The 13,007-nt window shown below is 40.8% G+C and overlaps 1 protein-coding gene across 4 annotated transcripts in view; it reads right to left on the bottom strand.

The window, feature by feature from the left end:
• The window catches only part of Arhgap24 (Rho GTPase activating protein 24), a 310,110-nt gene that overhangs the window by 56,523 nt on the left and 240,580 nt on the right, over window positions 1-13,007 (bottom strand). For all 4 annotated transcript variants that reach the window (XM_051170759.1, XM_051170762.1, XM_051170761.1 and 1 more), the window contains one exon: window positions 2,249-2,371. In XM_051170759.1, the coding sequence (XP_051026716.1) occupies window positions 2,249-2,371 (123 nt within the window). The remainder of the gene's footprint in view (window positions 1-2,248; window positions 2,372-13,007) is intronic.

The following is a 13,007-nucleotide window of genomic DNA, read 5'->3' as shown; positions in this document are numbered from 1 at the left end:
ACCTCAGAGCCTGTGTAAAAGGCACATGTGGCTGTACACACCTGTAACAACACAGGCCAGCCAGGTTAGTTGAAATGGTGCACCCCAGGCTCAGTCTCAAAAAGTAACATTGGCCTCCACGTTTGCACGCTTGATGTGTACGAGCACACACATGTACATCACACACAATCCCTAACATGTATAAAGTATATAAAGTAGCGAGCCACTAGCATGTCTATTGCAGGCTCATGGACTTGGAGACTCACGGACAGCAGCTGCCTCCATTTGGGATCATTTCTGAAGATTCTGGGCTGGCAGGACTACCAGTGGCCACTGATTTTTTTACCCAGTTTTCTTGAGAAGAGAGGTGGAAGAGAAGGAGCCAGAATACTTTCGATGCAATCGCTCTAAGCAATGCCTCCCTACGCTGATATTAAGGCTCCCCCTGAACTCAGGGGTCTCAGCAATCTGACTATGGAAGAGAGGGAACAGTAAGACTTTTGAAACATCCCATTTGCAGGGAGCCATCTCCAGTCCAGGAAGTTCCAGCAAACTGGGGCCAGTGACATACGTCTTGTGTCTGCCCCCAGGGGATTCTGTGGAGGGCAGCATATCCATCTGTGGGCCTGCAGGTGTTTTAGACCGTCCCACATCATGTTAGCTTATGGGTAGGGTAGGTGAATATTCCACCATACAAGCAGAGACACTGAGAGTGAAAGCTGGTACCAGGGCTCAGTCACCAGTCTGGTCTATCAGCTGTAAAGCTGGGAGACACCAGGAAAGCTGGGGTGAATGTTCCCCACACACCTGAAAGCAGACACTGATGAAGAGCAGACGTTTCAGAGGCATATTAGTAATCTGTGTGGTAAGATACCAACATGTCTCCAGTAAACTTTTACTATGTAGTCTCAAGCCCATTCCTTTGTTTAAGTTCTGGGGCTCAAACCCAGAGCTTTATGCAATGTTAAACACACAGAATCTACTACCGAGACATCCCCAAAGCTCAATATTTATTATAATTTAACTAACATCAAATTATAAACTGCGTTGGAATTATTCTAAAAGAAGAGGTCAGTCGACCTAAGGAACATCTAATACATTAATAGAAAATAATTAGTTTTGGTGAATTCAACTTGCTGATGGTCTACAAGAAAGCATGTTAAATAAACGTGGGGGTTATTTCTGGCTTATTAAATGTGAATTTGAGTTAACACAACCTGCCTTTTAACTAGGTCAACATTAACATAATTCGTTTTTAGCTAATGTTATTATACCTCTTTGGAAATACATTTGGTAGTATATAAATATTTATTACTCTTTCTGGGGCTCCATTAAATTGCTATATTTTGTTTTTTGTTTTTGGTTTTTGGTTTTTTGCGACAGAGTTTCACAGTCCTTGGCTGTTCTGGACTCGCTTTGTAGGCCAGGATGGCCTCGAACTCAGAGAAATTCACCTGCCTCTGCCTCTCCTGGTGCTGGGACCACCGGCCTGCACCACCATGGCTGGCTAGTCGAATATTTTTTTAAAATAGCATTTCTGTTTATTTTACTCCATCTCCTGTTTCTTGGAAGATAAAATTCCCACCTTTAATTTCTTCTCCCCTTTCATTCTGTTCTGTTCTTAACATCTTTTAGCTTATTTCCTGCATACTGCATTTTCAAAAATGTTTTTTTTGGGGGGCGGGGGGGCCTGTATTACAGCAATATCTGTCTTGTTACATCTATTTCGTCTAAACCATGTCAGCTCTCACCAAAAGTTGCGGCATTCCTTTTTATGTCATTGAGCTCCTGGGGGCTTTCTGAGGAAATTCCTTTCGAATATATTGTTTTCTTACAGCTGGTGAACTTTTGTAGTGTATGTCCTATTTATTAAATAATTTTTGTCAGTTTTATAGGCGATAACTGTTGGCTTTTATTTCTTCATTGTTAATTAATTTTGAAGTGACCACAGAAGAAAATAAGATTCAAATGCCATAATCACTTATTGTTAGTCAAAGTGGGAAAAATTAAAAAAAACAAAACAAAACAGCGCTTGCTTTTCAGTTTTGGAATGCAGCATAGTCACAGGAGTTATGCTATGAGAGATACGTGGTGGGGATTGAGACTCTAAGAGGCATCTAGACACACACCTACCAATGGAGTCGCGCAGTTCATCGCTTATATTCACATTTGCCCATTTGGACATGGGAGCTCACAGCACTAACAGCTGGAGGGAAAGGATGAATGGCTTCATCTGCCTGCTGCTTTTCTATAACCACAGTCTGCTCACCTCCTCCAAAAGGCCCCCATATGACTCGGCGGATGGACTTGACCCAGTCTTCCATGTCACTCTGGGTGCTCGCCATGAGGAGATAGCTCTCATGATTCGTTGTCATCCGATCTCGTTCACCTCCTGCAAAAAACAACACAAGCACGCTCAGTGGACGGGTCAGCCACCAGGCGCCAGCCTCTGACTGAATCCCAGGACTGAGGGCTGCGCTGCATGCGGGCAGCACCACCGCATCCCACTGAATGAACTGGAGGGCCTGGAGGGCCTGGGGTGGGGACCGTTGCCTTAAAAGGAACAGCTCTTATGTTTCCAGGAGAACACATGCCATTCCCTAAACAATGCCTGGGGTTTTCTGTCCTATCACCAGCCAGTTGTGCCCGCAGTAAGTCATAATCCAAGCCATTCACAGAGCTGCTGACCAGGGAGAAACGCGTGAGAGGAAAGAAGGAGATGACAGCGTTTCGTCAGAAACCCTGACCCCTGCCTCGCCCACACCCAGGGGACAGCAGGTCCCAGGATGTGACTTTAGGGAAGGAGCATAGTCCATTACTGCAGACGACCCTCACCTCCTTTCTCCATCCCTCTGCTCTCTGTGGGCCATGTAACTCCTCATGGTCACAACCTAAGGAGTGTCCACCATGGGATGGGGGATAGGAGGGGTTGCATGTCTGGCCTACGACAGAAGCCAAACCATATCCAATGACCTGGACACCTGAGTGGGGACTCTCAAAAGCCCTCAGTGCAGTGCACCTCTTTTATTGCCACGCCCATCCCCTGAAAATCATGACAGCCTCTGATATCGGATTTGAAGAGCTAAATTCTATTTTTTTTTTTTAAGAGCTAAATTCTAAAGCACACAATTCAATTCCCGAGAAACCCTATTAACATACTTCAGTTTCTCTGGAATGTAATTTTGAGCCATGTAGAGAAAGAGCCAGCACATCTGACCCCGAACCAGACCCTGACAATCTGTTAGATGTAAGGGTGCTCTTCCAAACACTGGTGTTATTAGCTGAAGTGCTTCAGCCTTGAGGATATAATTTGTAAAGCTCATGAAAGAATAATTTAAAAAGGGGGTTAGTGTTTCACCCAACTCTGGTGGTTAATGCCATACTAACCATTCAGGTGCTCAGAGCTATTGGTATTTAATTTTCACTAAACATTCTAAGCTTGTAGCTTCTGGATCAATAATCCACATTCGAGTGTTTTGTTTGGTTAGTTCACCTGGAGTACCTTCTCAGAGGGGCTTGTAGGCTTCATCTTGCAAAAGGCACCACCCACCTGCACCCTTGCATACCCAAACTGATTGCACATGGCTTTGAAAGCTAAGTTTAGGCACCTGAGCTCTGGATTCTGTAGGACCTTCTAAGCTTACTGCCTCGGCTGAGAAGTCCCAAGACAGAGTGAGATTGAAGTTAACCCGGTGAGAAATGAAATTGGTCTTTTCCGTTCCATACAACTGGGTTAACATGTCAAATAGACCCCCCGAATACCGTAGTACACCTTAAATACACAAGAAGAGTGGGTTTTTGTGAGAATAAAGTAAAAAGTGTATGAAAATACTAGACTGTACAAAAAAAGAAACAGTATTTTCCACATTTCATTTGACTGCCTTTTACCAAGGAGACAACACAGCTAATAAATGCGTGAGCATTTATTTAATAGTAACAAGGATTATTTTTAAACATTATCTTCCATTGATACTACTATACACAGACTGCACATTTAAATTATATAATGGGCATGCAAGTGAATATAGCATGCTTCAGCACGCGCGTGCACGCTTGTATCACATATGGATGCCAGAAATGACTAAATGGTAAATTAAAATAATGCTTCAACTGGGCAACAAAGATCTGCTTTGCATACTGATCCATTTATATCACCGTATTGAGCCAAAAAATTAGCATCTTGAAATCAGAATATTTTAATTATTGCCTTTGCCTGAAGGATGCTTAGTAAATCAGATAGCAATTTCCTGCTGTGTCACTCTCAGCCCAGACAGAGACAGCTCTGGAGGGGAGGGTGTGCAGCCATTGCAGAGCCTTTCTGCCTAAGAGAGGGAGAGGCAGCTGATAAACGCAACTGGCCATCATTCCAGACTGTTCATTAGGTGCGTTATCTCTTCTAAGGGTGTTTGTGAGTCTGACCTTGACTCTCACTTAGACTGCTAATCACAGCTGTGAAATCCCACGTGTGAGTTCTGTCCACTGACATAGATCTCGGTTCCTCATCGTAGTAGCAAAAGCGGGAAAAAAAAAATGGTTTAGCACAGCCTTTGACATGAGTCTCGGTGCAAACACATATTTCTTTACTAAAAGTGTGATTAAGTAAGTACATAGAATAAGGATGTACTAGCCAGGGTTCAGATTTTCTGAGGTTTCATTTATCTGATGGTGCCTAGAAATATTACACACAAATCCCAGAAATTAATTATATCAACATTTAAAGAATTTACTACAGCATATCGTTATAAATGTTCTCCTTATTGCTGCCAGTCTTGCACTGTACAGACTTAAGTATGTATGAGCTGGAAACACATGCACGGGGCTCCAGGCAGCCACTATGGGTCTAGGGTCATATCCACAGGGTAGGCTGGAGCTGACTGCTGAAAGATAACAAAGCCATCCCTCCCAAAAGCATGTGACACGGAGTATAGACGCCTTCTGCATCAGTGTGTATGGCTCTTCAGCTACCAGCCAGCCACTGTCCATTGCAATTAAAGGGCTTCAGATACAACGTAGCAGATATTTTATGCCATGAATGAGCAAATCCATAATTTCAACTTTGAACAACACAGGTGAAGTTTAATTTTGCTGTTATCTCTTTGATGGGACCTAATGTTTAATGTAACCAATTTGGAAACAAAAAGTATTTCAAGAGGTAAAATTTTAAAACAGTTGAGTTTTAATTATCAGTTAAAACTCAATGTTAAAACAAATTGAGTTTAGAATAAATTAACAAAATATATTTAAGAAACAAATCGAGGTTTAAGTATCACACGAGAGTTTCATAATCACCTTACAGTTATATATAACGTATGGATGCCTATATCTGTGTGCACCTTACACTTGTGACACTACACGTTCTCCGTTCCTCAGTTTTGCTTGGGCCTATGCAGAGTGCAGTTTTCAAAAAGCTGATCTGCGCACACATTAAGGGCATGACTTCTGGATGGTAACCGCAGTTGGCAGTGACGCTTCCAGCAAGCGCCACCCTTCAAGGTTTGGTGATTTTACTGGTGCTAAGTAGGTCACATCATTCCATTGTGCTTGGTTATGTGTAACAGGAAGTCTCTGTGCATTTCACTGAGATCCGAAAATTACACTTGTTCATCTCACTCTTCTCAAAATGAAATGCGTTTTCCAAAATGAAATTAGATACTTGATGTGGTCACCTTTTGCATAATTTATAAGGTAGAATAACACACATATATGTATGTAATTATATATGTTATTTTACCTTATAAATTATATATACATATATATAATTTAATTTATATGTAAATATATGTATATGCTTACAATGCTTGGGACTTTCTCAATGACAAAAGTGACTGCTACTGTTACAGATAAGCCCTTATAAGGCTTAAACCTAAGACACACTTTACTGATTCACTGAATGGAAAGTTCCAAAATCAGTCATGGTTGTTTTCTATTTTAAATGTGGTCTAAAGGCTGAAGGCTGAAGGCTTGGTTGCTAGTCTGTGACCCTATTGGGAAGTGCCAGAACTATTCTGAGGTGGAGTCTAGTGGGAAGAAGTTTGGCCATCGGACAGATGCCCGTGAGTGAGGGGTTGTTGCCCCTTCCCATCTCTTGTTTGTTTCTCACAAACCATGGCCTTTGTGCACCCCACCATGACACATGGCTTTCCTACAGGCCCAAACCGGAACCCTTTGAAGGCATGAGGAAAAATACCACAACTTCCTTCATATAAATTGTCTAGTTTAGGTATTTCATTGAGGTGCCAGCTAGCTAACACCCACACAAAGATTCTTTTTCATCTTTACCTTAGAGAAGGGCAATTACAAGCTTCTAGTACAATTGTGAACTAAAAGGCAAGACAATTTCTCAGAAAAGACATATTTATATGTGTGTTCTCTCTAGTGAGCAAAGGTAAAGACAGGCAGTGATTTCACTGTTCAAGTTTTTAAGAATGATTTGCTCAAAGTCCACACATGTTTAAGCTTTCTTTTCCAGCAAGTCATGGTCCAGACCTGAGAACATTTAGTGAACGCTTTTGACGCTGTTAATAACTTTGAGGGTGAAATGTTTCCTCATTTCTAATTGCAAACAGGGTCGAAGCAAGATTACGAAACTGTTCATTTTATTAGTACATGCAGAAAAGACATGTCAATGCCCCAAGACTTATTTTCACCCATCAAATGGAATGATCTTTAAAAAAACAAACACCACAAGATCTAGGTTTTAGGTCTTTACTACAGATAGACTGTCAGGTTCAAAGCAATGCTGAAGAGTGACAGTGGAAAATGACAGAGATAGAAGAAGCACATGGCTCTCCTTTTATGAAGATTGATGCTCACAAAACAACCAGTCATGTGACATGCAATCAACAGACACTGAGCCTTGAAGACAATTAAACCTTTTAACATAAAACAACAAGGCGTGGTAAGACAGCACACTTCACAGAGTCCCCTTCCCCATCATAATTACTTTTAAATTAACTTGTGTGAAATTTTTTATCACCTGAAAAATAAGAGTTTTGTCACGTCTTATTATTTCCAGGTATTTTTCCAAATATTAATTTAAAAAGATACTACCAGGGCAGAATTATAATGAAGTTTTTCAACTTGAAATTTGCCCCACTCCACACTAAGTGTGTGTGTGTGTGTGTGTGCGTGCGTGCGTGCATGTGTGTGTGTGTGTGTGTGTGTGTGTGTGTGTGTGTGTGTAGAACTGAAAAGTCTGTGCAATTCAGTTCCTCAAAAATTACTAAAAAGTGTGAACAGTGAAAGGATGGATAGGGCTGGAGACTCAACATTAAGAACAATGAATTCCATTCCCAGGACTCAGGCAGTGGCTCATAACTCTTTGCAGCTCCAAGGATCTTACACCTTTAGTTGGTACCAGAGAAACACATGGTGCACAAAATACATGCAAAGCACTCATACACCTAAATAGTAGTAGTAGTAGTAGTAATTAATAATAATAATAATAATAATAATAAACAATAATTTTGAAATGAAGGTGCTGTGCTGCCTCTATTGAACTGAAAGTGAAACCACATGATTAAAAAGAAATAAAAACAACCTAGATGCCCCTCAGTTGAAGAATGGATAAAGAAACTGTGGTACGTTTACACTATGGAACACTACTCAGCTACTAACAACAAGGAAATCTTGCAATTCGCAGGCAAACGGATGGAACTAGAAATGATTATTCTGAGCAAGTTAACCCAGACCCAGAAAGACACACATGGCATATACTCACTTATAATTGGATACTAGCCCAACATGGATGTCCTCTGAGAGTCTTCACTTAGTGAGGGATCAGGACAGATGCTGGGACTAACTATTAGGACTCCAGATGAGAGTGGTATGGAAGATGAGGAGACAGAAGGACCCAGAGGGTCCAGTGATCATACAAGAAGACCATCAAGGTTGGCAGATCTAGACCCAGGGGGGCCTGCACAAACTGCTGTACTAACCAAGGACAATGCATGCAGTAAACCTAGACCCCCTATTCAGATCTAGCCAATTGACAGCGCATTCTCCACAGTTGTATAGATGGTGGGGACTGACTCTGACATGAACTCTGGTGTCCCCCATTTGATTATTTCCCCTTGGTGGGAGGCCTGGTGGCACTCACAGGAAGGGGAAGTAGGCTACCAGGATGAGATCTGATAGGCTGTGATCATATGGTGGGGGAGGAGGTCTCCTTCTGTCAGAAGTCTAGGGGAGAGGAATAGGGTGAAAGAGGGAGGGGGGATTGGGAAGATACAAGTGAGGGGATAACAATTGGGATGTAGTCTGAAAAATTACTTAAAAAGTAAAATGAAAAAAAGTGAGTAAAAATTGCAACAAGTGTTCCAGATCCTGCACTCAGGTAGTCTTTTTCTGGCTCTGAAATCTGTTGTCTTCAACTGAGCATAGCGGGAGTGCAACACAGGGTCATGGGGCATTAAAAAAATGTGACTTCAAACACATCAAAGTATGTTGGGAAATAGGTTGTTCTGGCGTCTTACTATGGGATTACAGAATATTTTTATCTATTTTTTTTCAAATTTAATATTTTAAATTGGATACTTTCAATGTAAGGAAATAGCTTAGTTTTAGAAAATATTCTGAATATGATTTAAAAGGAAATTCTTCTAATAAGAAAGCAAATAATGACTTATCTGTCAAACTAATGCTGACTTCCATCTTAATGTTTTAAAAGTAGTTGTGATGTAATTATTCAGTTAGTTTTGATGCATTTAATTTTATTGTTCTGAGATTGTTTGGTCTTGAACCTATAATCCTCCTGCCTCAGCTCCTGGAATACTGGGATTATAGGCATCCACCACCATAAACAGAAAAATACATTTACTTGAAAATGATTAATTTTGAAACTTTAAAATTTCATATAGATTTCCACTAATTTTCAGATTTCTCAGATGCACTCTCCTGAAAAGCATGTAATGACTTCACATATTAGTGACAACAGTGACGTCATTGACTGTAGTTCAGTTACCTGTTATCCAGATTGCAATGAGAAGTCAGTAAGATTTTAATCCCAACCCAACAAGGCACTTAGCTTCTAGTTTTGTCAGAGCTTTAGAATCTAGTCACTTACTTCCAGAAGCAAATTATATTTTTCTGGGTGAAACAGCTGAGAAATAAAGGTATTGCGAGCTTTATGATCCTTCCAGTTGATTATTATGCACCAAGAAGTTACAGAGCTGCTGCAGGAGGATTTGCTGTAAGCGGTCGACATTTAAGACTTAAGACTCACGTCTTTCAAGCCCAGGCCTCTTGTTAGCTTGGATCCATGTCGTATTCTCTCAGTGGCAGTCCTTCGGTCAGAAAGCCCTGAGCTTTAGAGCTATGGATTTAATTGCTTATTTGCATTGTAAATGATTAACACCAAAACTAGCTTTGTAAGAACATGCCGTTTAAGTTCATATTAGTGACTGTCAATTTTGTAAGCCTCATGCATTAAAGATAGCTTATTTTATCAAAGTGAACGTAATATATTCTTTTTTTTTGCATTCGAATGCAAAATCATTATCCCACTATCCCTCATGCCCAGAGTTTGATAAGTTAAATTGTATATTGAATTTGGAGAGAGATACTGTGTTTGAAGATCTAGATGGAAATGCTCAAACACATTAAAATCTCTCTTATCCTGTTTCTCTCTTATTGTTTTGGAATATTACACATTTCTAAGGCTAATATAATAAAGTCAGCTGGTGACTTATTTACAGTTCGCAAATTATCTTCATATCCCTTGATCTGGACTTGAAAATAATCCTGGGAAGTGAGGCAGAACATCCACCCATCTGTGGAACAATCTACAAAAAAAAACCTGCTGCTGTTCCCACCCGTACAGTGTGAACAAACAGAAGTGAGAGTACAGGGTCAGCGTTTGGGCCGAATATACTGACTTGGACGTCATGGATACACTGCTGTTTAGACAGCAGGATTTTGTATGAAATCATTAAGGAAGACCAACACTAGAGCGAAGTAAGTTTAGAGGTTTAGGAAGAGGAATGGGAGAGGTGAAAGAATCGAACACTGTAAGGTAAGTACGAGGGCCTCATGACCGCGGATCACTAAGTTAGAGATCACTGGAGACTCATAAAGGTCTAGATCACTCGGTAGGCAACCTAGAGATCACTGACAGCCCTGTAAGAGATATGTCAGCATCTGGCCTCAGCCTGAGCCAACAAACAAAATACTTCTCACAGGAATGTGTTCATCAACTTGCGGAGCAGAAAAAGAGAGACAGCCATCATAAGCAAATCTTCCAGAATTTCAGTGTAGGACAGAGTAGAGAAACGGAGCTGCGTGTGCGCATGCACGCGCATGCTGGGGATCCAAGGGTGATAACATGAGAGATATTACAGAATGTTTACATGCTTACAAGAATTACTCACAAGGCAAGAGAGACGGCTCAGCAGTTAAGAGCACACAGTGTCTTTCTCGAAGACCTGATGAGTTCCCAACACCCATGGCATCAGGCAGATCAAAACTGCCTATACCTCCTGCGCCAGCCTTCCGAGGTTCTCTTCAGGCTTTCAGAAGTATCTACACACAGACACATGCATGTATGTGTGTATACACACAGGCATGTACACAAGGATACATATACACTAACGCACTAGTCATACACACATACACATACCCACACATGTACACATATACACACTTAAATATAAAAATATTCACTGGAAAAGTTGGTAACTGGGAGAATGGAGGCGTTAAGACATCCATTAGTTCTTTAAAGTTATTTTAAACTTTTCTTATTTTCTTCAGAATCTCAGAAGGGACTGGAAGTTAATATGACTCATTTTTTCCTCAAAGTTTTTGTTTTAAGTTATATAATATTTATAAAATATATCAATGAAAGAAAATTGTTTAAACTCATAAATTATTTATAAAGTCAAATTAAATTTTTTCACTTAAGTACAGTTTTCAAGTATTATTCATTAAAACATTTTCATAAATTTTAATTTAATTGGAACAATTTTCTTCATATCTTAATTTTAATTGCCTAGATGGTAATTATCCAGTTGTACACAGCAGTAATCTTACAGAGTGTGTTTGGGTATACTTAAATAACTGAACTTATAAAAACAAATATTATTATAGAGGTCTCAAAGTCTGATTACTTCACAGATAACAGCTAGTGATTATCATCGTATGAAATTAAGGGCATGCTCTAATTTCAATTTTAATTTCATTGTTTTTTGAAGGTGGACTATTCGTTACACTCTGTCTCCTACCATTTTTTTTTTTTTTTTTTTTTGGTCCAGCTCTCTGGATTCCAGGAACTCCAGAGTGTATAAGTGGGAGAAAAGGTGTACAATGAGCCTTAAATCACGGGGTCTCCATGAAGGCACTCTGCTTCAGGGAGCACACGGTCTTCGTGAAGAACGTGTGATTCAACCGAGGATGGGATGCCTCCCACTCCCACTATCAAGAACACATAGACACGATATGCTTGACAGGAAGATATTTCATAAAGTAAGCTGTTTCCCCAACAGAAACGCTGACAACAATCTATGTTCACTGCTGACTTTCACCTTCTGCCTGGAGTTGAGGGTCTTTTCTAATTATTCCATTCTACTACGAAAGAGGCCAACACTCTCAAACGGAAAGGTACATAATAAAAATGATCATGATCACACAAGCCTTTGCAACCACAACACTGACAGGGACAAGAGCATCGCTGGGGCCTGTTGACCACCAACCATCCCAGCTCCAGGTGCAGCGAGGGACCCCGTGTGAGGGAAGATGGCGGAGTCACAGGTCAGGGCCTTTTACATCCTTCTCTAGGCTCTCGTCATGTGCACAGGTGTAGGCAGCAAGCATATGGTTTTTTTCTCTCTCTCTCTCTCACATGCTCTTCAGCAAAGTAGAATGTAGCTTTACTAATAAGAATATCTCCAAAGCTCTCAGAAATTTCTCTTTGTTAACATAGAGCTTGATTTTGAAAAGGCCATCTAGCTCTTATATGAACTGTGGATAACTGAGTGCAATAAGAAATTCTTGAACTCCAAGGCAAAAAAAAAAAAAAAAAAAAAAAAAAAAGCGCCTAGACCACGCTTCCAGGCCATTTACAGCGCATCCATTTCCTGCCATGGATTATCTTTTATATCTTGTGCAAACAAATACTTCTTTGAATTCCTTAAGCTCTTCAATTTTCCTTACATCTGCAATAAATTAGAATTTGATCCTTCCTTAGACAGATTGGTGCTGTGTCCCTCTTAACGTCACACTGAAGACTAACCATCCAACTTGCTACAATTCGGCCCAGCACAAACATCTCATGAGCACCCACAGCTGCATGCAATACTATTGGAAGAGGGGAAACGTTACCATTTGGAGTATTTCATTGACATATATGCAATAATCAAACCAAAAGTGCATAAACTTAGAATAGAGATTGGCTGAGTGACAGGCATATTGCAAAGTTAAAGAGAAAGGTGGCTTAAAATACCCAATGAGAAGTGTACGAGCATATCTCCAGAGGCCCAGGGTACCTGTCTACAGATGTGTCTCATAGATGTGCCGGGTAAAACACACCCATGATTCTCAGCAGTATGACTGCCCAAACAAGAATGGCATGATGACAACATCAGCAGGCCTATGAGCAGGGGGAACCCTACATGGTCTCGATCCCTAGCAAAGAGCTGTAAGTGATCAATGGCTTCGGAAAGAGGGCGAATCGGTGTCCTCTGGGGACGGCTCCAGCATAGGATGTCTAATCCCCAGTGGTCAGCCATGGATGCAGGCACACCTGAGCAACACTAAGTTCATTCAGTAGGGCTGTGTATACATGTGCCTGCACATATCCATGTATGTACACACGTGTAATAATAAAAATTAAAGAAGAGATCGTGGTCAGGGGCAGAGAAGAAAATGAAGGGAAGGAGGGGCAGGATTGAAGTAGGTGCAATGTTCATGTATGAAGTTCTTAAAATTACACACACACACACACACACACACACACACACACACGCCACATATACACAAACATGTACACCACACACACACCACATGCACATACCACACACACATATACACACCACACC

This window comes from Acomys russatus, chromosome 28 (assembly GCF_903995435.1).
Source record: "Acomys russatus chromosome 28, mAcoRus1.1, whole genome shotgun sequence".
Lineage (NCBI taxonomy): Eukaryota > Metazoa > Chordata > Mammalia > Rodentia > Muridae > Acomys > Acomys russatus.
Note: the sequence above shows the minus strand (reverse complement) of the source record. Positions and strands in the feature narration are given on the sequence as shown.